Source organism: Fonsecaea nubica, assembly GCF_001646965.1.
Source record: "Fonsecaea nubica strain CBS 269.64 chromosome Unknown Scaff16, whole genome shotgun sequence".
In the NCBI taxonomy this organism is placed as follows: Eukaryota; Fungi; Ascomycota; class Eurotiomycetes; order Chaetothyriales; family Herpotrichiellaceae; genus Fonsecaea; species Fonsecaea nubica.
The window spans coordinates 35,618-58,236 of NW_019173689.1; the positions used below are offsets into that span (position 1 = coordinate 35,618).

Sequence of the window (22,619 nt, forward strand, 5' to 3'; positions counted from 1 at the left end):
TATTCAAGCAGTATACAACCAAGGACATGTGCGCTTTGGTAACACAGCCTTGCATCAAAGGCCGAGCCTGGATAGTTTTTTGGGTTTCCTGGACTTTGTTTCACCCTTCAATCAACGTCCATTCATGGGAGCCATTTTCGAGGTAGGAAGAGGAGAACTCGAGATGAGGGATGAGGAGGAGGAGGAGTCGCATTAGCCGAGGTGGTGGGAGGGACAAAAGAAGAAGGCAATTTCGAGGTGCAGCGAGGGTTGTTGGCCCTACCACGATTGTCCGTCTGCCGTACAGGAGCCGGGATCAAGGTCGGAGGTCAACGGCGAGGGCGATGAGCGATAGGCGGAGGCAAGGAGGGCCAACAGAGGGGGAAGAATTGGGAGAAATGAGAAAGAGGAAAGTGGGCAGAGGCGGGGGTCTCACTGGCTGCCATGGACTTCAGGGCTCCAGGGCTCCAGGGCTCAATGTGTTTGCCCTGCGTGTTCGGTGCAATTGAGTGAGTGGGTTGCGATAAGGGAAAATCACTTGCCCTGCGCCCTTCGCCTTCCACCTCCACCTCCACCATCGCAACCAACTACATACCGCCACCATCATCGAGAAAACCTACCGTCGCCATCACCTACCTATTGTATGAACTTTCCCTTCCTTCGATTCGGCCATCTAGCCCATCTAGAGTATTCAGCCAAGCCATCTCAAAAAGAGGGTTCCTTATCCCCCTCTCCTCCTACCCATCAGTCTCGTCATTGTTACCACCAACGACGCCAGCCACCACTCCCACCACTACCACCGTCACCGCGATTGTCGGCTATTGAGCCATCGGCATATCCGATGGGGTTGGTGCGAGGGCCAACAGGTTGTCATTATCCGTGCACAACACCTGCACTCTCAATGCAACACTAAAACACTCACCGGGTCACCTACTTGACTGTTTCCACCATGAGTGAATGTCGTCGGTCGGTACTCTCTTGCGCTCGCTGTCGCAGAAGGAAAATCAAATGTGATCGGGCCATCCCCTGTGGCCAGTGCATCGCCGCAAAGTCGGAATGCACCGGCTTTAGTTCCAAGGACCAAGATCCCACCATTCCGAGGAGCATCGTTCAGCATCTTGAATCTGAGATTGCAAAGGTCGAAGGGGAACTCGCCCGCAATGGCCATTTGGAAGAACTCAACGCGTCGGACATTCTGGCGGGAATGCCTACCAACGACGGCATTCCTATTGAGGATCCCGCATTACCAATCATTGATCTGCCCATCTCCAAGAAAGAAGACACGCCCAAATTGACGCTCAATGTCGATGGTCTATCCCCACCGACTGCACCGAGAGACACGATTCGAGATGAAGTCATGAGTTGCGGCGAATTGCAGGCAATGATCTTTGCCATTCTCCCAACAGGCCCCGGCATTACCGATCTCATCTCGAGAGTTCGCATGAGCCTGACGCCGTCAACCGCCATAGCATCAGGATCCCCCCGAGAAGCGCGCAGAAAATCCATCTCACGGGCCAGCCATGAAGTCAGCTGTACAATGCTCAAATCTATCCCAACTCCCATTCTGCGAAGTCTCATCAAGAAATACATGACCAGGGTCTATCCCATCTACCCGGTTCTCCATGCTCCCTCACTATGGCAGCAGCTTGAGCGAGTCATCAAGACGCTGCAAGAACTCCCCGAAAAGCATCGCGCTGTTCCTCCGTCCTTTGATTTTCTCATCATTTACCTCATGCTTTCTATCTCGGCTACACTGGGCAGTGCACGAACAGGCCACGAGGCCAAGCACATGGTATTCTCGGGGTCTCTCTTCGAGGAAGGCATTCAACATCTGACCGACAAGGCCAAGATTCCCTCCGACCTTGCTGGGATCCAGGTCACGCTTATGGTTCTCCAATATGCGTCTATCAACCCTCGGCTTGCCAACGTCTGGATGTTAACCGGGGCTGCCATGCGCGCATGCCTAGAACTTGGTCTCCATCGTGAAGCGCCCGAGGCTCTGAACTTTGACCCTTTGACTCTGGATCTTCGGCGACGTCTTTTCTGGTCAGCATATAATTTCGATCGTGCCATCTGTTCGGCACTACAGCGGCCACTCTCCATTCCAGACCAGACCATTGACGCTCGGTTCCCCTCCATTCTTGACGATAAGCATATCCACCCCACTGGCATCGATCCAACAGGTGCTGAAACCAAAATTCACATGTTGCGATGGGTGCATTTCCGTCGCTTGCAGAGCGCCATGACTGAAGTGCACTTCCAAGGCAAGCCTCTCGAACCCGGGCAGTCGTGGGAAGACTGGCTTGTCTCGATGGAAAGACGTCTCCAGGCGTGGTATGAAGATTATAATGACGGTCATGAGTTGACCGAATTCACCCTGGCGCATGGCTTGACCAATCTACATCGCCCATCACCTCGAGTACCCTTGCCAGGGCCCAGAAGTCTAATGGTGGCGTTTGAGGCTGCCTGCTCCAGCGCCAAATGCCTACGCGACCACATCCTAACAGGTTTCTATCGGCGTTCGTGGCTGATCGCTCATCATGTGCTGGAAAACAGTATGGTCGTGCTCTTCTGTCTTCGCCACGGCTTTGACGCCATCTCGTCTCGCTTCAATGCCCAGCAAATCTTCGAAATGACCAAGGTCTTCACAGCGAACTTTTTGGCCCTCGCCGCGCAGGGATGGAACGAGGTATCCAACTACGCCGGCGTGTATGAGCGCCTTTTAGGACCACTACTGGAGTCCGTCTTTTCAAATCGGCCTCCTTCTCTATCATCGTTCGGTCCTGCACAGGATGCGGAACTCACGCGCCTGCTCTATCCCGGACCTGCTCAGCTCGATAAACTCCGCTTCGGGAGCCGCTCAGGGCTTGAGGGAGACGGACTACCTGCATTTGACGTCGGCACGTTGAATTGGGAGGAGTTCAGCGTAAGTGACTCAAGGTCAGCGAGTGCGGAGGGATTCGTTGCAGGATGGGATCTGTTTGATCCCAATGCGGTGGGAAGTGGAGGTCATGATTTGGTCTTTGGGATGGCGTGATGAATTTGCGACAAACTTCAACTGGACATAACAGCATTGGAAGCCTCCCAACAGTTGAGCATGTGGGGTTTGCCACTACAAAAATGGCCGAAAAGTCGGGTGTCTGTTGTTTTCAAAGACCGTCAGTCAGGGGACCCGTGTGCTTTCTTGGTTGGGGTTATGCTCGTCCATGTCAGATTCGACCCGCTCTCACCACGACATGGTCCCATCCTTATCCATTATCGGCCGACTCGGCCGACGTGGCGAATAATTACGAAGGAAGTACCGCTGTGAAATTGGGGGCTTCTTGACTCATCTTTTCACGATGAGTTTGTCGAGACCCCAAAAACGGCATGTCTATGGCGGCGCTGTCTGTACGGAAGGGGATATGCCTGGCCGGTGCTAGAATTGGATTCGATGCCGCCGGCCGCTGTAGGCAAAGGAGAACAGAGGGACTGTCGGTCCGGACACGTCTACGATGCTCCAAAGTCGTTCGACTATTGTGGAGGCATTCATCTGGGACATCCCAGACACCAACCAAAACGAGAGCCTGACGTCTCGGACCAACGGCCCATTGATACTTTGTTGCTTTTTGATTATGTATTATTCAGGGGACGTAAAAATCACGATCATGGCGTTCCCACCAGAAACTACGACGGAGTAGGTAGGGAGTTGGAGCGTGGATCTCTAAGCAAAAGGCAGGACAGAATGTGATGTCGTCTGCTAGTCCAAGATGACTGTTGATATATCCATGTATAATTCACAAATGTATGTATTTTCCTCCGCGCATGTCCTTGTATCTAGGTATGTGTATGTGTATATACCGGGTATATGTTATGTATCTGGCCGGGGTGGCCTAAAATAGCAAACCACAACCACAACCACAACCACAGCTACAGCTACAACCTACGAGGTACTTTAGACAAGCAGACTGTGTTTCCAGAACGCGAGAGGATTGGTGAAAGAAGAGATTCGAGTTGACTTGAGTTGAGATGAGAGGAAAATAGGAATAAGGAGACAGGGAGACAGGGAGACAGTGCGAATCTTATCAATTCATATCCGTATCGAGTAGTTTGTTGCGGGCGAGAGAGGAAAAGAAAAGGACACAAAAGGGCGGATTGGATTCGACTCTGACAATGATATCGACACTGTTATACATTGTTATATGGTAGATGGATGCAGAGGTTGGTTGACTGCGCGATCGGATAGAACCATGGGCCTGGCTCATGGATACCGTGGAAAGATGGCTTCGAGTCTCTGGACCAGCGCATCCGGCACATTCGGCTGCGATGCGGTCGTGGTCGTCGAGCTCGCCATATCTTTCGCATCCTTGCCAGAATCAGTTTCAAGAAGATCCCGCCAACTTGCCACATTGTGCAGCCTGATCTCTTGGTCCAGCACTTCCGCCTCCGCCACATCCACTCTTTGTTCCGTACGCATGCCCACAGTTCTTGCCTGATTCCCGAATTGTAATTTCCGCGTTGCCCAGACCACATCATTCCCGCACTGCTCCGGATCTGGCGTTGGGCTTCGCAGCGTCAAGGTTTTCAAGACGCCGCGGTTTGCGCAGAGTTGGACCTCGTGTTGCTCCAGCATGCCGCTGGCAAAATCGAATATTGGAGTCTGTTCGAAGATCCAACTCGGCGAAATGAGTTCTTGCATGCCCGTTGCCACCGCAGGATTCAGCTCATCGTACTCCTCCGTACCGCCTGGGAGAGTGAACTCATCAACCCCGGGTCTGCGAACACTGTCCTCTCGGTACATCTTCCAGAATTCCCTTGTGATGGCTTCCGTGATCTCTGCTCTGATCGCCTCCCTCTCGCGGGGGTCTGGCGTCCACGCGAGATTCCCGACTTTGCTGCGCACACTCTCTACGCCTTTGGCGCTGATCAGGCCACGACCGGGGCTTCGCAAAAACGCAGAGATTTTGTTCACGTACGGGCTGGAGTAGAGCAAGGTCCCATGATGGAGAGCGCGGCCTCGGGTCAATTTGTAGGCACTTCCGCTAACTTTCAACCACTCCCCCCCGTCGGGCTGGAGCATGACAATGTCATTGCGGTCGTTGACCCGGACCGCTCCAAAGCTGTACCTTTCATCTGTGACTGCCGACGACGAGGATGTAGCTCTAGCACTTGCAAGGCTTTCAAGCCCCCGCACTACCATTTCAGCATGGGTGCTTCTCTTAAAAGCCTTGGTGTTCGGGACAATCACTGAATAATTGAGATTCCCCGAGTCGTGGAAGACAGTGCCGCCTCCGCTGCGGCGCCGGACAAGGTCAATGGGCACAGCGTTTGTTGACACATTGTTCTCGCCACCTCTTTTGACCGCTTCCACTACTTGCTTTTCAACAGGGAGCCCCGCCTGCAACCTCTTGAGATCCGCCTCGAGCCATGGGTTCTGGTTGCGGCCGATAACCACACAAGGTCTGTTGGTGTAGAACAGGAGGATGTGTGAGTCGGGATGTGACTTGGTAAGCAGAAAGTGCTCGATCGAGAGGTTGAGATACGGATTGTCCGAGGTCAGATGGAAGATGAAAGGTCCCGTCCCTTGCGAGACACGGGACAAATCTTCAGGACCCCATGCTGGATTCGGGGTGGCTCTGGTGCCAGGATGGATGCGGCGACGGTGCACTGCAGTCAGGAGGAGGCTAGCCCGTGATAGGTTTCTAGACCGACCAGAGGATACCCGGTGCAACGAGGTCAGATGCAGCCATGGAACCGGCCGCATTGAACAAGCAAAGCCCCGTCAAGAACGATGTTTCCCATACAAGGAAGGTGACAGAACCCTTCGAGGCGCAACAATGTGCATCGTCGCAAAAAGCAAATGTCAATGGTCATGGGCTACAGAAGGAAGGTTAAGCGGATGATCGGATGATCGGAGGAACATCGGAACATTGGAACATCAAACATCCAATTGGTTGTTGTTTCTTCTCCCATTCTCATTTACATACTCGGTACATACTTGTAGGGTATTTCTCATCTTCATTCGTTGCCCTCAAACCTCCGTGGTCATCGAATGCATGCATCGTTCCTGCATAATCTTTCAAGGGTATCAATTCGTGATTCAGCTCCTCCCCCACGCCATGCTCAAAGTTCCTCCGGCCCGCATACGGACGGACGTCCAGCGGGCACACACGACTATATGCCGGCGCCAAAAGTCCCCTCCCAAATAATGCTTACCCTTGCATGATTGTCCCCCTGCGGCTCCTTCGTGCGCCTAAAACCGATTCGGAAAATAGTGTTGGCCAACCATAATCGCCATTTCTGCAAAGACCTAAACTGGAGGGCAGGGCGCATAATGCAGATGCGTCGTCGCTCTGCAAACACCTTGCCATCTCGACCAGACAGTACTTTTGGGGGAAACCCAAGGCTCAGCTTAATCATCGTCCGCACGCCGCTTGCCCACAGACACCGGCGCGCCAACACCCTCTTCGACTTCCGGGACGCCAAGATTGGTATCTGACCAGGGCTCTCGCCAGCTGCAGCCCGACGCAGTATAGATTCCTTGCCTGGCATCGGCCACCCGATGGGTTCTTCCAGATTCGATCTCCTGATGAAGCTTTTCGGAGAAAAGAAATTGCCTGACGACCTTCCTTGTGTCCTCCCAACCTGACACCCCCATACTGGTGGATAGACTCTGGTAGCGATCGTGGAACCAGTGCTCCTCCGCAGCACTCACGGGATGCACTTTCTCCGCCAGTGAACCCACATACAGCGCCCACAGTCGCAGTCGCCGGAATTGCGCGGCGTCATCCTCAGAGGCACTCTCTGTCAGCTTCTTGCGGAGATCCGTGATGAGTTTGAGCCCGAATCGCGTCGGTTCCGGTGAACCCAAGACCATGGCCGTCATCAATGCCGTCGCAATGCAAGTGTAAGCCTGTGTCACGGGCCGCTGGAACAGGTGAGGATATATCGCTACATTCACGTAATGGTCGGCGAGACGCGAGATGCAGTCGAACTTGCGCAGTTGCTTCCACCTTAGTAGTTGATCATCGCTAGGAACGTCGTGTGTCAGGATGTACTCTTGCGCTCTGAAAAGCTCCCGTAAGTCAGTAATCACCGCTTTCATGATGGGATGCTCGACCAGCGGATCAATGGTGGCGGCGTGGTCTCCAAAAACCCCTGCGGAAAGCAAGCGAGCCTTCCAGGGCTGACTCAAGGGCCCGGGAGTCCACTCTGACGACGGGAAGAGTGGGCGAGTCTCGTACTTGAGAGCAAAATAGCAATCGCAGGAGAGTAAGTCTTCCCGGAACCAGGCATCTAACAGAATGACTCCGCCGGCTGCGCTGACGAGGTTTCGCAGCATTTTGAGGTGCATGCGCGCGATCGAGGTGTTGTCGACAAGCGTTTCGGACGAAAAGAGCTTCAGGATGGCTTTGAGGGTGGCTAGGTCTTGCGGCCCAGGGCGAGCCACCCGCTGCCTCAACTCCGTCATGGCCTGGCCTTGAAAATATCGGGATTGATAGGCGAGGCTTTCGTCCTCGGTGAGAACACTCATGGCGGCTGCCAAAAGGCTCAGATATGCATTGGCGTAACAAGCATCCTGATTGATTAGAGCTGTATCGTCCCAACTTCTGGCGATCTCGTATGAGCCTTCGCTTTTATCTGATTCTCTCGGCCAGCTTTGAGGGATGAATACTTCGTAGGCGAACGCTATAAGACTGGTAACCAGTGGAGTCATGGTTAAGGATGTCGGTTCGAACGAGCTTGCGCCGGGGTCTAAGGGCCTGCTGGACGAACTCAAGATGGAAGTGGGATCATCTTCGATCATGCTCGAATGTGCCGATGGCGTCGATGTGGTCGACGTTGGCAGTCCGCTACTTGACGCTTGACCAGAGCTGATTCCAGGATAGCCAAGCTGAAGAGGTTGTTCGGTCATCCATGGATCAAATCCAAACGGAGTTGGAGGGTTGGCTCTTGACTGCGAGGCATGTGTCAACGGCGCTCTATTGTAAGGATTCTCAAAGGGAGCTGGACATACAGACTGCGGTTGTGACTGTGATGGCTGTTGTTGCTGCTGAGGCGGCGGCCGCAGCAGCGGGGGTTGTCTCTGTTGTGGCTGCTGTGAAGGAGGGGAGAGTGGCCCCACGGGAACATTAGCAGACGCTCGTAGCTTTTTCGCTTGCTCCTGCTTCTTCCAACGCTCATAGCGGTTCATCACATGCCAGGACACGGCAGCATTGTGGTCTTTGGAATCAATATTGCCGGCATCCTTGTTGACGAAGGAGAACTCGCCCTTGAATGGAGCTGGTTGATCCGGAGAACGCTTGTCTTTGGACATGGATCTTTGAGACAACGGATGAGCGATGTCTTCTCCCAGGGAATGCTGATACACAAGAGTAGTAGCCATCCTGGAGGCAAAGCGTCGACACGGCTGTTTTGAAGGAGAGAATCCATGGTGAAGTCGGGCGAGAAGGCGGTAGGTCGTTCTATAGCGATTTCCAAATGTTTAGCTGAGCATTTGCAGAGCGATGGAAGGTTATCGCAGATCTTCCATAGCGCTCGAGGCCCAGACACGAGGCGATAATTTCTGGATCAGTTGGTGTCAAGGACTAAACCCGTTATTGCAGGGCAGCTTTGCAATTCTATTGGAGGTTGTGCCGGGTTTCAGGAGAGGCTTGACTGAGATCTCGAGCCCGATGGACCGTAGACGGCCATTTGCCTCTCGGAAGAGGCACCAAGCTGACGGCCGATGGGAGACTCTTCCTTGATGCAGTAGGTTGTGGCTTGTATCGAAGACATCCCATACAGTGACATAAGCACATTGGTCCTCGGAAAATGCGCAGACACAGCCTCCGGGATCACACTGAGCATAGGATCCCTAATCCACGCTCGGCTCGAGCCTTGGGTGGTTTTCCTTCGTGTTGGCGCCAAAGCGATCGGGCGGACACGAGCGCCAATACGAGGGAAGTGGGATGTGTGCCATGTCTTGTGCCGCATCTGCTTAAGTCAGACCCTCGTCATTCCCTGCAATCGAGCCTGCCGAGTGGTTTCCTGGCGGGGTTTAGTGCCTCCAGTAGCGCAGGTTGGTCCTTGTAATAATCATTCATGGTTAGCTAAGCTGGAGAAGATGAGCGAGGCACCCAGGGGGTGACAGATGGGAAGCGAAGAGAGGGGCCCTGGTGACTAACCCTGATCCTCGAGTATTTTGGCCCTCGCAACTAGGATGAGCCGAAGCTGCACCGTCGTCAACGAGTGTTTAGTCATAGCACCTTGTGTTGGTAATGGTGGTTGGTGATCTGTTCCCAGCCTCTGGTCGCGTGGAAACAACATTGCGACAGATTGATTCCCTGCTCTCGCTTGCCATTTTGTGAATAGTCCCTCCTCTTTGCTAGGATGACTGGTAGATCCTGCGTTGACTGAACCTCAGATGACCTCCCAGTGTTTTCTTGTTCGGTCTGATTCTTTCGTAGGAGGACGGCGCTGAAAGGTTCCGCAGCTAGTGGCGCTGGTCAACCGTTGGTTCGGTGTTTCGTAGAACTCTCGATGGATGAGGGATTGCCCGCCAGGATTCACTCCATGCAATGGACGGGAGACCTTGGGCAGCCAGCTGAGCCGACGACGCACACAGTGCATCTCTGGGACTCGGCAAGTAGGACGTCACGTAGAGGTGATTCGAAATCCCGGCACCTCAGACGTTGAGATGATGGCGACGCCGGGCTCCGGGTGTTGGGGGTTCGACGATTTTGCAAGCCGCAGGAGGTGGAGGAGGGGGTAGAGTGTGACCCAGAACTGAGGGCCACGCAAAGGGCATCTCTGGTCAAAGCCTGCACTCGTGGCCCGATTGACTACTCTCCCCAAGGCCAGCACGATTTCATCACCACCGATTGGAGATTCTCTTCTGAGCGAGATTTATGGATGGGCGACAAAGAAATGTCTCTTTTCTATCTCAGCCAGATGGGTGGGGCTCTTATATAGCCTTGCTCAGTGCCCTAATTGGGAATGCTCTCTAGAATATCTTTGTAATGCGAAGGCACCCAGATCCAGCCACCATCAAGAGTTGCATACCTCTAAACTGCCAACGACGACCTCTTTAACCAGACTTGGTCAATACGTAGTGTAATTTGTCAGAAGCACTGAGATCACAAACCCGAAAGCTCGGTTGAGTCAAGCAATACGGGTCTGTACCTCAACAGCCACAGCTCGCCTAAAGGATGGACGAACCATCTGTTGGGTAGTATTGGGGGGCATTTCCGAGTCCAAACCACCGTAGCCTCCAGAAGCATTGGGCTCATACGACTTTGAGGCAAATGGAGGTGTTGCAATCTTTGCTGTGCTTTGTCGTTTTTGGAATGTGCCTTGAGCGTGGCCATGGGTCCGCTGGGAAACTGGGATGGACCACAATGTCGCTGGCGCAATCGACAGTTCACTTGGCCGAGAGGCTTGCCGGTTGCTGAAATGCATCATAACAAGGGACTTGCTTTGCTCATTTAAAAGCAACCAGCATGCTGGTCTGAGCAGTGCAAGAGGAAACTTGCTGCCACGCAGTGTCTCCCTAATCACAAAGCCGAGCAGCACCAGGTATGCGATTGTTAAAAGACAACGCATTTCCCTAGCTAGTCTAGAAGACTAATTCTTGCATAGGGATTTCCCCACGAGAGAGGTAGTGTCACGGCCGTGCAGAAGGCGCAATAGATGCGGTGACGAAACAAAATCCCCCTTGGTCCCTCAGGTCAGGGAAACCCTGGGAAAGCAGATAACGCACCCGAATCCGAAGGAGGACGACGTGCGAGTTGGGGAGTCGTGGACTTTGGCCACAAAATCATGGAACGGCAATTCAGGTGACGCAGCGGGTAAGATTCCAGGACGCTCATCACCTGAGGCACAAGGACTTTTGCCAGTCGACATCTCCTCCTGTGTCTGGTACTGTCGCCCCCTCTCTACTAGGGAGGTGGAAGGACAACCTTCCATGGACCGAGTCGTATCGGATCGAGGGCTGCGCACCACCACATAGATGGCATGCTGCAGTTACAGGAAAGCGTCGACCTAGAGCATATTGACTGTGAGTACATTGCACGGCTTCGGACTGGCTTTGATTTGGCGAGACCGGTTCGAAAAGATCCTTGAAGGGATGACTGTGTTCATAGAGGACTGTGTTATTCAGGCCAAATTGGTTCACCTTTCAATTGATCCTCCGGGACCGCCTATTCGCCTTCTTCGACGGGATATCATTTGGCAAATTCAATCTCAGAGGCTGGACACCTCCTAGAAATGTTGGCGGCCGTCAATGGTCCTGAGAGAGACTCGTGGTAATGGGAAGAGAATGCTGACTGACACGTGCCATGCACACCATTCTATGGAGAACACCCTTCCAACATGAAACAAAACACAAGGCCGCTAAACTTAAAGTGAGAGGGCGGTTCGGGATGGCTAGGGAAGCACAATGATCCGCATAAAAGGCGGCTGTCATATCCGCAGTGGCGCTTGTGGAGCGTGTCAGAGGGGATCTTTGTGGCTGATCAAGAGCACAAGAATTGTGCCTATTTGCTCTTTTCTTGTCGTACAGACATAAGTCAGGGAGGGTACAACCTGGTGCAACCCACAGATCATAAGCCCAAACTGCACACAACAACCTATCAACCGGCCCGCATCATAGGTCAACCAAAAGAGGGGAGCATATCCTTCATCTCGCTCGCCACCTCTTGTTCTCGTGTCCAGTTGGGCCCAAGACGTCAATGTCTGGCCTTCGAAGGTGGCATGACTCGTTAAAACTTTGCCCAACATGAATGCCGAAGTGTGCCTCACAGTGGCTGGAATCGAAAGTCCGTCCAAGCTTTGCATCAGAGAAAATGTGGTGGCGGAAACAGAGGGCAGGGAGATCGCCAGAAATGCGGGGGATCTTCCATACAAGTGATTTGCAAGCAACTTGCCGGCGCTCCCATCTGGGAGATTGATGTGTATCGGTAACAATGGTATAGTTGGAGGGTTTAAAGGACGACTGACCCGGAGGACAAACGAAGTAAAGTTGAAGGCGCAGAGAGGCGTTGCGGACTCTGAGCAGTCTCTTGTCCCTTGGTCTTTGTCATCCTCCTCGGTCTTAATGCGGAGGAATGATGACATGCGGTTAAGCAGCCTCCCTTTGCGACAGCAGCCGAGTATTCAGGCACACCCGGAGATGCCAATACCGGGTTGTTATTTTAGGGAGGGCATAATCAATCTGCTGGATGAAGTAGTCTCAGTGATTGGGACGGCATTTCCCAGGCTGCGAAGCACATGGGGCGAAGCAGGTCCACCTGGAGTGGATCGCAATGATATATAGTACGCCATCGGTGGAGGCACTGGATAGCCCTTCCAGCGAGGAAAAAGACGAACCACTGGAGGCAAATCTCCACCTCAGTGCACGGTGGCAACGGTCGGAACTTGACACATGTTTTGGAGTTGAAGGTTTAGAACCGCCTGGGATTCGAGTTTGCTCCGCAATGCTCTGCGTACTCGCAATCTTCAGAGAGTCATCGCCGTCAGAAATGGACCTCGAAAGTAGGGTGAGCCTTAAGACTAGGGCGTGTGTGCGGTTGGTAGGAACCCTGTCAGTGCTGGCTGCGAACATGCAGAGGGGCTAGGTCCGGCAGTGTGCGCTAATCCATGAGTAGTCCTCTGCTGATCTCAAACGATCGCGACGATCGCATGCTCAAGGTTTGCGCGGGTCCAACTTGAAGCATGTGAAAAGTTCAGAGACAAACCCCAAGGGGGTCTTCCTCCCGCCATGGTTCACAAATCAACCTGAGGCTCAGCTGCCACATTGCTCTCTTCTGCGTCGAAAAGATGACCAATACTGGTAGAGACAAAGCGCCATGATATTCCTGAAGATTTGCTGTGACGTTGCCGAAGCGGCAGGGCCAAAGTCTGTTGTTAGGGGGCCTCGAGTAGTCTGAGCGGGCAGCAGCGGTAGGATTTGTTGGCTCAATGTGGCTTTCACCTAGTTTCTGTGCTTGTTCTCGGCGGGATGCTCCAATTCGCTCTTCAGCCCTTGATCCCCAACCAGTTTGAGCAATGGTATCTGAAGCCCTGGCATGACTTTCTGCATCTTCTCCACACTTTTTGCTCGCCGTCATGAGGTAGTGTGGCAGCCAGGAACGGCACGCGCCCAACGCAATGCAGAGGCAAAGCGTTCTGCATTGCGATGGTTGTAGCAGGAACAATGTTGAGAAAACCTCTTCCATGTTCATGCAGTTCCCGTCTCTCCGGCATGGAGTGCAGTAGTGAGGCACGAGGGCGTCACTCAAAAACTATCCTGCGTTGTCCCGACATCATTTTCTTATGGTATGAGGGGGCCGCTGATGCATGTTTATGTTGGCTCAGACCACGCCGTTGACAAGATGTCTCTGTCTAGAAAGGTCGTACGACGCACAGTACCTGAGCCCGATCGAAGCAAGTCTGACTTCATGCTGGATAAATTCACACCTCGTATTCAAACGTGGTCTGGAAGTGTTGTGGCGACTGTGCCTGTCCCAAAGCAGAATCCTGATGATAAGGCAAAAGAGCCCAACTCGTCCTGTCGCAAAATGTATGCAAATTCCTTGCTGCAGCCTGCATGAGCTGTGAGTGTGCATCAAGGCCAGTGTTTTCGCAACGGAGACAGCTGCCTCACTTGTCGACCTGCAGAATCGAGAACGTGTAACTCTGTGACGGGCAGAAAAAGGACCCGACGTGCCGGCGATGAGAGGTATTTTATTTTACTTTTCCATGGGCGTCATTGTAATGAACGCGTTTGCCTCGTCTTGTGCCTCTTTGACTCTCTTCGTACTCCCCTTTACACCTGAAGCCCATTCTTTGCACTTTTCTGAACTTGTCTCTGATCATAGTACCTTTAGACCTGATTGAGTGCGAACATGACCGGGGCTAGCTAGGATTATGCGAGTGATGGCCTGTCGAGGTGGGTGAGAGGAGCAGGGATTCAGAGGGACCAAGGGCCGTAGCGATGCAGGCGTCGAGTAGTGGCTTGTTCTTGGAGGGATGGTGGCTTGTCCGAGGCATGCCCTTGCGAGCAAACAAACCCGTATTCTCCGTTCTGTTTTCGCGTCTGCTCCCTATCGCTATCTTGTGCCTCTTCTTGCTTTCCATCCATATGGTTGTTGCTGGTGCATGGTCGGGGTTGTCGAGCTGTGAACAGAGAGCGGCCCGCAGGCGGTTTTCCTCGTGTTGTGTGGTGCTGTCGGTAAGAGAGTCTAGCTCCAGGCCAGTTGCTGCCCAGACCTTGCCAGACGTAACTAGGCCTGGGGCCGCCAGCCCTGAATAGGCACTGAGGTGCCGGCTAGGCATTATTTCCCGCCTCCACTGTGCACCAGTCGAAGGGCACTGGGCGCTGATGATCCCACCAGAAGTAGCCCACCCCCCTCCGTCATCTTTTTTGCTGCACACCACTGCACACCAGAGGGCACCCTTGGGCTGTTGCTGCTCGCTAGCCGTCGCCGCTTGTCCTTGCAGGTTGTCCCCGTCCGCAATCCAACAGACTGCTCAGACTGATTGACACACTGACTTGACGGACTGGCGATCAAACTGCCACTCGTAACGCCCACTCTCTTCCTTTCTTCCACATCCTTTCTTTTGTACCTAGCACAGATCTCTTGCACGACTCACTGTTTCATGCCATTGAAGAGTCTTGTTCAACAACTTGTCGGCTCGCCAAACACTGTCTACCCCCTCTTCAGCCATTAGTGGCCCATCGATAATGAGAGCATCGCCCATCCACGGCCGCACCCCTCCCCAAAACTAATTCGGGACCCTCGCTACCACGGCTCAAGAGCCATATCGTCCTTGCCTTTGGGATCCAGAGCCTGCAAGACCGTTTGACGGGTTTTTTCACACATTGTCTCTGAATCACTTATAAGCTGCTGTTGGCCTTACACACTTCTTTCTCCCAAGACAACCTGTCCACCTCAGGCAGGTCTTTGGGGGAAAGACATTGGTATTCTGGGGATCAAGAAGAGTTCAGATGGCAGTCACAAGTGTTTGCCCCAGGGCTGGTGTTTGAGTAGAGGCGTTCACGGCTGAAGTTTGGGACTGTCCTCTGAACGGTCTCTCCATGTCCAGCGCCCTCTTGACGGGACAAGAATTTTCACGCTTGGTCCCGGAGCAATGCCAGACAACGTCGGTATAAAATGGGCTCCTGATCTGCAACGAGCCTCTCACACTGTAAACACTGGCGGTCACATCGGGGACACTGAAGAGGGACGTGGGACCGGCTTCAACGACGTCCTGTCGGGAGACGTATATCAAAATCTCGGCGGCACAGAGTCTGACACTCAACGAAATACTCCTACCGCTCTTTCTGCTCAACACCCCCCCGATCCAGTGGATGAGGATGAGTTCCACGAGTTGAACTGGAACTCAAAGTATGGGATCGCAGCGTCGCCTGGGTTTGCCCCGCTCAAGTCCCAGCAATCCCTTCCGTCGTCGACCCAGAATTCTTCAAACTCGTTGAAGGCTCTCGCTGAGCGCGACGTTGACCGGTCGCCTGGTTCGGGAGCTTCACTTATAAACCGCGCCCTGTCGACTAAATCCTCCCACGGCCAAATTCGCGGCCGCCGGACTTCTCACTCTAAATCATTCTCGACTTCATTTGCCAACTCAACTCGTCTTTCCAACAACGAGCACCCAACCTATCCTATCCAGTCATTTGAAGCACTACAAGCTCAGTTCCATGCCCCACGGCCAACGCGGCCTCTCCGCACGAGAAGCTCGCATCCGGCCCAAAATCTTCTTTACAACGAAATGTCCACGTGGACTAGGCAAGGTCGTGAACGCAACTCGCCTAGCGTACAAGCCGCAATGACTGCAGACAATACTCCGATGTCGAGTCCAGGTCTGCTGCATTCGGGCGACCGAATTCCGTCGGCTTCGTCTCTCAGCGACGCCGAACGTCAACCACACCATCTTCAACCTCCAAAAGAAACCCACACCGTCGAGATCGACCATGATCATTTCTCCGGTAATAAATTCGTCAACAACTACGAGATCATCGAGGAAATAGGACGTGGTGAACATGGTAAAGTCAAACTCGGCCGAGACGTCGAGAGGGGCACCATCGTAGCGGTCAAGATCGTCCCAAGATACTCTGGCAAGCGGCGGCTTGGTCGCTTAGGAACTCCAGAAGATCGAACAAAGCGCGAGGTGGCCATCCTCAAAAAGGCAAGGCACCCAAACGTCGTCAGTCTCCTGGAAGTCATCGACGACCCCAACAAGAACAAGGTCTACCTCATTCTCGAGTATGTCGAAAAGGGTGAAATCAAGTGGAGGAAGCCAGGAGTCCGCGAGGTCCTGGCAGTAAACAATACTAGATTCGAGCAAGAAAGGGCTGGGATTGAGCTTTCACTTGAACCCACTGAAAGAGACCTTTTCAGTGTCAGTCAAGCCAAAAGACGCCATGAGATGCAAGACAAAGCCCGCACGTTAAACACGAACCCAACCCCGAATTGGAGCCTCGAGCACGGAGGCGAGGATTTTGAAGAGGACGAGGAGCTATCCGAGGTCTCTCGTTCTGCCTCCCGCCACTTCTACGAGTCCAGCAATCCCAGCAGAACTAGTTCTCATGATGAGTATGCGGAAGGGGCTCTGGCGGGTAGCATGTATGGCGCTTATGCCCCAGATGCGTACCGTGGTCGGAGCTTCAGCATCGCCGCTAGCGTTGGCGCGCTCTCTCACATGTCGTCCGAATGGAACTTCGACGAGACCGACGACGAGCATGCCTATGTTCCAGCTCTAACGTTGGAGGAAGCCCGTCGGACCTTTCGGGATACGCTCTCCGGCCTTCAGTTTCTGCACTTCATTGGTATCATCCATCGTGATATCAAGCCAGCGAATCTCCTGGTCGCAAGCAACGGTACTGTCAAGATATCTGATTTTGGCGTGTCGTACCTCGGGCATCCCAAGGATCCTGAGGACCCTGACTACAAGCTGACCGAGAATGATGTTTCTGCGTTAGACGACGAGAAAGAACTAGCAAGATCCGTGGGGACGCCTGCTTTCTGGGCCCCTGAACTCTGCTATGAAGATCCAGCCATGTTTGAAGAAAACGAAGGCCCAAAGATCACTGGCGCACTAGACCTTTGGGCATTGGGGATCACACTCTACTGTATGGTATACGCCCGGTTGCCGTTTTACGCAACTGAAACCATGGGACTTCACGAAGCAGTATGCCGGACCGAGGTTTTTCTCCCAAGGACTCGACTTGTGCCGGTCGACACATCTCAAGACAAGCCAACCTCCGAGGTGCCAAATTCCATCAATAGTAACAAAAGACTCGACTATGAACTCAAATTCGAGGTGGTTCCAGATGCGGTGCGCGACCTCATTCGTCAACTCCTGATCAAGGATCCCGCAAAGAGAATGACAATCGAACAAGCCAAGCAGCATGAGTGGGTTGTCGAGGGCTTGCAAGATCCGTCACAATGGATCAATGATCCTGACTTAGAGAAAGACAGCAAGAAGAAAATCTTAGATGTGGACGAGAGGGAAATGTCGCACGCAGTCGTCAGGAGGAACATCATTGAGCGTGCACTCAGCACAGCTGGACGAATCGCAGGCAATTTGCTTGGAAGGAGCAATACGCGGAAGCGTGCTCCTAGTACAGCCACATCGGCTAGCCACTCGAGCGACTCCATTGCCTCGCCAGCAGGGTCCAGTACAAGCACTGTTGGGAAGACTGAGCGAGACAAGATACGTGATACACGTCGATCTAGTCTGCGCGGCGACGAACTTCTGACGGCTTTGAAAACTTCGAGAGACGCCACCGAGCATCCGCTGGCACAAAGCCAGACTGCCAGTCCAGACTCGGCCGGACAGGAACACTATTTCAGTGAGTCGTTTTCCACCCAAAAGGCTGCGTCGTCGGCTTGTACTCCCGTGGCTATACGCGAAGGACGACCTCCTGCCCCTGACAGAGCAACGTCAACCCTCTCCACGGCCGATTCTGTCAAGACAATTAGGGCCTCGCAACTGCAGCGATTACCCTTGCCGTCTTCAGGCTTAGCGCGTGACGAACGACCTGTCTCCCTCGACAGAGGCTTTAGAGCCAGAGTCGATGGGCTTTGGGAAGGGACTACAAAGACCTTGGGACGCATTGGGAGTCGAGAACGACGGTCTCCGCGAGACGAGCGGTCCCCATCGTCAAGCCGAAAGTCTTCCGAAGGTGATGCACGCGCCGAACCCAGCGTTGCCGTGAGCACTGCTTTGGCTGCAGGTGCTATTGAACCACCTGATCTTCTTCGTGATGCCGCTCTAACCGCTGAGCAGAACGGTTCTCCGCCAACGCCACATATCGTGACCCAGAGTGACTATAGGGCATCATTTCGAGCACCGACATCAAGCCAAGAGGCCTTTGAACAAGCTCAAGAAGTCAATCAGCGGCGTCATCTACAGGAAGTCCAGCATCAAGTTCAAGCGGCCACAGAGGCTGATTCGAAACCGCAGAGCGTTGTGACCGATGAATGTCCTCCTTCCCCGGACGACATTGCCTTCCTCGAGAGACAGCGTACACAGGTCTCGGGTGAAGCACCGGCCTTCTTCCTCGGGTCAAACGCTATTCAAGGAGGACCGTCGGCAAGTACCATTGCCTCGTCTCTAGATGGCTACGGTGCAAGCAGTGTCTCGCAAAGCATGTCGAATCCGAGCATTGGAATAATCTCGGGTGCCTCTTCACCGCCAGGAGAAGGCTTCCTGGGTCCAGCATATACGGAAGCACCCAGAGATATTTCGGCCCTCGGTAAAGAGCCACTTCCTGAGTTCATGCGCACCGCGGACACAATCACCAAACATGGACGGCCTGCACAAGTCGCCAGCGGCCCGGCGCTTGAGCATTGGCAGAATGCAACCCACGATGACGACCACGACGGCGATGACGACTCAGATGACGGAATGATGATGCCAGCTTCTACAAACAAGAGGTTTTAACGTTTCTCTCCTATCCAGGAACTCCAGTAAAATACATACGAATAGCAGTGACGACAGTTTCGACGCTCTTTTACAAACGATGAGGAACTTGGCTCGAATTTTCGATAGATACCCCTGCTTTTAGAGACAAAGCAACGGCGCGCTGGAAAGGGCAAGGCATTTTTGTGCATGGGCATTGCGAGGAGCTGGAAAAAAGGAATGCCTCCAAAAGGGTAGGGTGTCTGTGCTTGGTTTATGGGATGGTCCTGATGGTCAGTGTACATAAAACATGCAGAAAAGTCGCATGCTGTTCTTTTCATCTCGACTCAGGGAGGTTTTCCATGTACATTTAGCTGTGCAGCTTGAGCAGGCGACAAATGGGGGTCCAACGACAAAGGGGCGGCTTTAGTGATATTCTTCAGGTCTCGCCCTGGGCCAAAAGGTGAAATGACAATGACGATCACAATGAAATGACTCTTTCCAGCAAATATGATCGGCCTTGTATTTCTCATATCCTTCCCGTGATCACTGGATACCTCCCCAAGTGCCATGCTAGATATATGTAAGCACGTTCTGAGGTGGTATACAAAGTGAATCTGGCAGGATCAGGCTGGGATTCACGTGCGATCACGTGACTTGACGGAGGGCGGAAAAAGTGCCAAGTAGATATCCATCTGCGCGATACCAATGTCGGGAAGTTGGATGCTGTCAATTGCTACATACAACTCCGCAGAGCCTTCGTTGAAACTTCCTCTGTGTTTTCAGGTTGCTGTGGGTTCTATGCGCATCGTTGAATGAGAGCCCGTCATGCATTGAGCATTCTCACAACACTTTTTTCTCTCGTGTTTCGCTCCCAAACCTCTACTGTGACTGCCTCATAACGGGCGACAGCGGCCGCAGTCGAAATCTACACGATGCAGCGAATATTACGCATAAACCTCCAAGCCCGCAATCAAACACTCAAAGCTTCTCGGCGGAAAAATTACGAAAAACTCCGAGATGACTGGAAAGAGTACGAGGCTCGTCTGATCCAGACGGAGAAAGTAAAAAATGGGCACATCAAAGCTGAGCGCAGAGCCCGGCGGGAGGATTGGATCATGGGCCCGCTAGCACCGAAACGCGACGTTGGCACAAAGCAAGATTTCTATGGCACTGTGAGCAACCTACTCTACCAAGGGCCAGTCTTTCCCACCAAGGTCAGGCATGGACCAAGGAGTAATGGGTGGGACCCTGTCGGAGGCGAAGGATCAGAGGAGGAACAGAAAGAGTGGGAGGGGTTCGGAAACGAAGGGAATATTGTGGAGGGAGACCGAGTCTGCATTGTCAAGGGGAAAGAGGGATTGATCGGACAAATTGGCAAGGTCAAGGATGTCAGCAGCGATTCGAAGGAGCTGAGAATCGAAGGTCTCAACATGGTATGGACACGTCTCCTGGACTATGCGCTGGTTTTTGCAGCTATGAATCTAACTTCAACCAGGCCGATGTTGAGATACCCGAGAGCTTCGGCGAACAGCGCGACAAAATACACTTCTCCTCCCTCGAGTTGCCGGTGTCCATCTCCGACGTACGACTTGTGTACCGCCTCACCGATCCTGCTACTGGACGCGACAGAGATGTCATCGTAAAGCACATCCGTGGCGGTCCACCTTACTTCCAACGCGAGCCTAACTCGCCTCTGCCTCGACATACACGGTACGTCGCAGGTGAAGATATTCAGATCCCCTGGCCGGAAGTCGAAGCTCCCAAATACCAAGCCTTTGAAGGAGATACTACACGCTATGATGTCGAGTCACAAACCTGGACGCCCACAATATACCAACCTCCTATTCCCTCTCCAGAGATATTTGACGACCTGACAGCAGAGGACAAGTACCGGCGAGATAGGGCATGGCACGAAGATGAGTATGTGAGAATGAAGATCTTGGAGGACGCTCGTGCAGAGTGGTTCAAGGAGCGGAAGATTCAAGGTCCCCTAGCGAAGTTGGCCGAGGAGAAACTCAAGACGGTAGCACAGAGGGCTGAAGCGATCAAGCAAGCCGGAATGAGCGAAGAGACGAGGAAGCTCTTGTTGGAGGAGATGAAGGCAGCAAGGGAAAGAAGGAGACGGAGAATGGCGGAGTGATGGACAAATTCCGACTACCAAGAGGCATGTCACTATCACTTTCTGCACCCGACTTCTTGAGCCATATTGTCATATGGGCCTGATGTGTCCGCCAAAAGCTTTGTATTTGGATGTAAAATCAACAGCTAGGATGGAGAGTAGTCACCGATTAGTGGTGGCAGTGTACATGTAAAATATTAGACACTCCCCTGGGACGACAGCATGAGCAAGTTCCTCTTGCCAATGGACCTTTAATGAAGTCGGGAGTGTTGGTTGAGTTCATCCTTTGTTAATTAGCCCTTGTTTTCCATCGCGGCCGTGCTGTCGTGTGCTTGTATTCGTCGTTGATTGTGCCGAATGTCTGCAGACACACTTGTGATGGTGTCACCACCGGTTCCAGCTTGTGTGGCTTGCAGAGAAAGCTTTTGTGAACTCGAGTAAGACTCTTGCGGGCAACGCGCTGCTTCAGCTACTCCAAACTTGCTCGGGATTGCCTCTGCCCTTGACTATGCCCGGTCTCGTTTACTCTCTTGCGAAGATCGTAAAGGCCCTTCCATTCGCGCTGGTAGCTATCGTTGAGCGAGCGATCTTTTGAGCCCAGGTTACATATCCCATTTGTTCGTCAGAGCAGAACATAGTCATCGCATGAGAATCTCCCACTTCGTCTTCGTCAAGTGACCAGACTCCCGACAAACTCGACGTTCTTGGCTCTCCCTTGCCTCTCGGCGAGCTGGGGCCACTGCACGAGAAACCGATTGACAAACGGTCTCAACAGCCTCCCGCTCAAGCTGAGGGTTTTCACCCGGGCCCACGACTCGATGAAGATGGTACGCATTTGCCCGGACTGAGCAGACCCTTCGCCGGAGCTTGCAGTGGAGGTATTCTGCGTCGAAAGAGGGTCCGAGTGCGCTGTGGCGTCCTTGACAGGCGAGCGGGGTGCCGTGGGACCAGAGAAACCAAAGAATAAAAGGATGACAGAGGCGAAGAAGACGATCACCCCGGTTCCGGGACCGTTGGTCAGGATCAGATCTGGATAGGATGGTGGATCACTGCCTCCAGGTTGTGATTGGAATCCTCGATGTGTGCCGCGAAGGACGCTGAGGCAGTCGTACAAGCACCGGAGACTTGAAAGGGGAGTCGTGAGCAGGGACTGATGAACACGTCGCGCGCGGTGAACCGTCACGACGCTGTAGTTTTGGAGCGTCTCTTCGGAAAATTGTGAGGACGACGAGGACGCCTTCAGGTTTGACGCCATCTCGGCTTCAAAATCTCTTGCTTTCGAGGCCGAGAATTCATCCCCCGAACTCACCACGTAGGTCCGCCTGGTGAAGTCAAGCGGCAGTCGGCGGTATTGGCTCAGAATGTTCAGCATTTCTGCCGTGTGCCCTCCCGAGCCCAGCACAACCAACAAATGAGTTGGATTTCTCGACGAGGGCGGAGGACGTCGCGATATTGGTGGCCGATGGAGCACCTGGACGAGCCGAAAGAATGACAAGCTGATCAAGATGAAAGTGCTGGCGAATATGAAAGGCAACGGCTGGCGGAATGGCGAGATGGCAGTTAGTGGTGCGAGCATGGCGATCGAAATGATTGCTCCGCCAGGGAATAGGCCTCGTTGTTGTTTCATTTGTGTCTTGTGAAACTCCATGGCTGAGGT

At 53.2% G+C, this 22,619-nt stretch overlaps 6 protein-coding genes across 6 annotated transcripts; 3 read left to right on the forward strand and 3 right to left on the reverse strand.

The window, feature by feature from the left end:
- Positions 1-928: 928 nt before the first annotated feature.
- On the forward strand, positions 929-3,016 carry AYO20_03377 (hypothetical protein; the record flags this gene model as incomplete). The annotated part of the gene is made up of 1 exon (XM_022641680.1): positions 929-3,016. The coding sequence occupies one exon, from the start codon at positions 929-931 to the stop codon at positions 3,014-3,016; it is 2,088 nt and encodes a 695-aa protein (XP_022502213.1).
- A 1,203-nt stretch (positions 3,017-4,219) lies between these two features.
- AYO20_03378 (hypothetical protein) lies at positions 4,220-5,708 on the reverse strand (the record flags this gene model as incomplete). Its single annotated transcript, XM_022641681.1, has 2 exons — positions 4,220-5,625; positions 5,681-5,708. 2 exons carry the CDS (start codon positions 5,706-5,708, stop codon positions 4,220-4,222), a joined length of 1,434 nt encoding a protein of 477 aa, XP_022502214.1.
- Positions 5,709-6,370: 662 nt separating this feature from the next.
- On the reverse strand, positions 6,371-8,344 carry AYO20_03379 (hypothetical protein; the record flags this gene model as incomplete). Its single annotated transcript, XM_022641682.1, has 2 exons — positions 6,371-7,915; positions 7,976-8,344. The coding sequence occupies 2 exons, from the start codon at positions 8,342-8,344 to the stop codon at positions 6,371-6,373; spliced, it is 1,914 nt and encodes a 637-aa protein (XP_022502215.1).
- A 6,725-nt stretch (positions 8,345-15,069) lies between these two features.
- On the forward strand, positions 15,070-18,882 carry AYO20_03380 (hypothetical protein; the record flags this gene model as incomplete). The annotated part of the gene is made up of 1 exon (XM_022641683.1): positions 15,070-18,882. The coding sequence occupies one exon, from the start codon at positions 15,070-15,072 to the stop codon at positions 18,880-18,882; it is 3,813 nt and encodes a 1,270-aa protein (XP_022502216.1).
- An 893-nt stretch (positions 18,883-19,775) lies between these two features.
- AYO20_03381 (hypothetical protein) lies at positions 19,776-20,983 on the forward strand (the record flags this gene model as incomplete). Its single annotated transcript, XM_022641684.1, has 2 exons — positions 19,776-20,276; positions 20,339-20,983. The coding sequence occupies 2 exons, from the start codon at positions 19,776-19,778 to the stop codon at positions 20,981-20,983; spliced, it is 1,146 nt and encodes a 381-aa protein (XP_022502217.1).
- A 649-nt stretch (positions 20,984-21,632) lies between these two features.
- AYO20_03382 (hypothetical protein) lies at positions 21,633-22,610 on the reverse strand (the record flags this gene model as incomplete). Its single annotated transcript, XM_022641685.1, has 1 exon — positions 21,633-22,610. One exon carries the CDS (start codon positions 22,608-22,610, stop codon positions 21,633-21,635), a length of 978 nt encoding a protein of 325 aa, XP_022502218.1.
- Between the last annotated feature and the right edge of the window lie 9 nt (positions 22,611-22,619).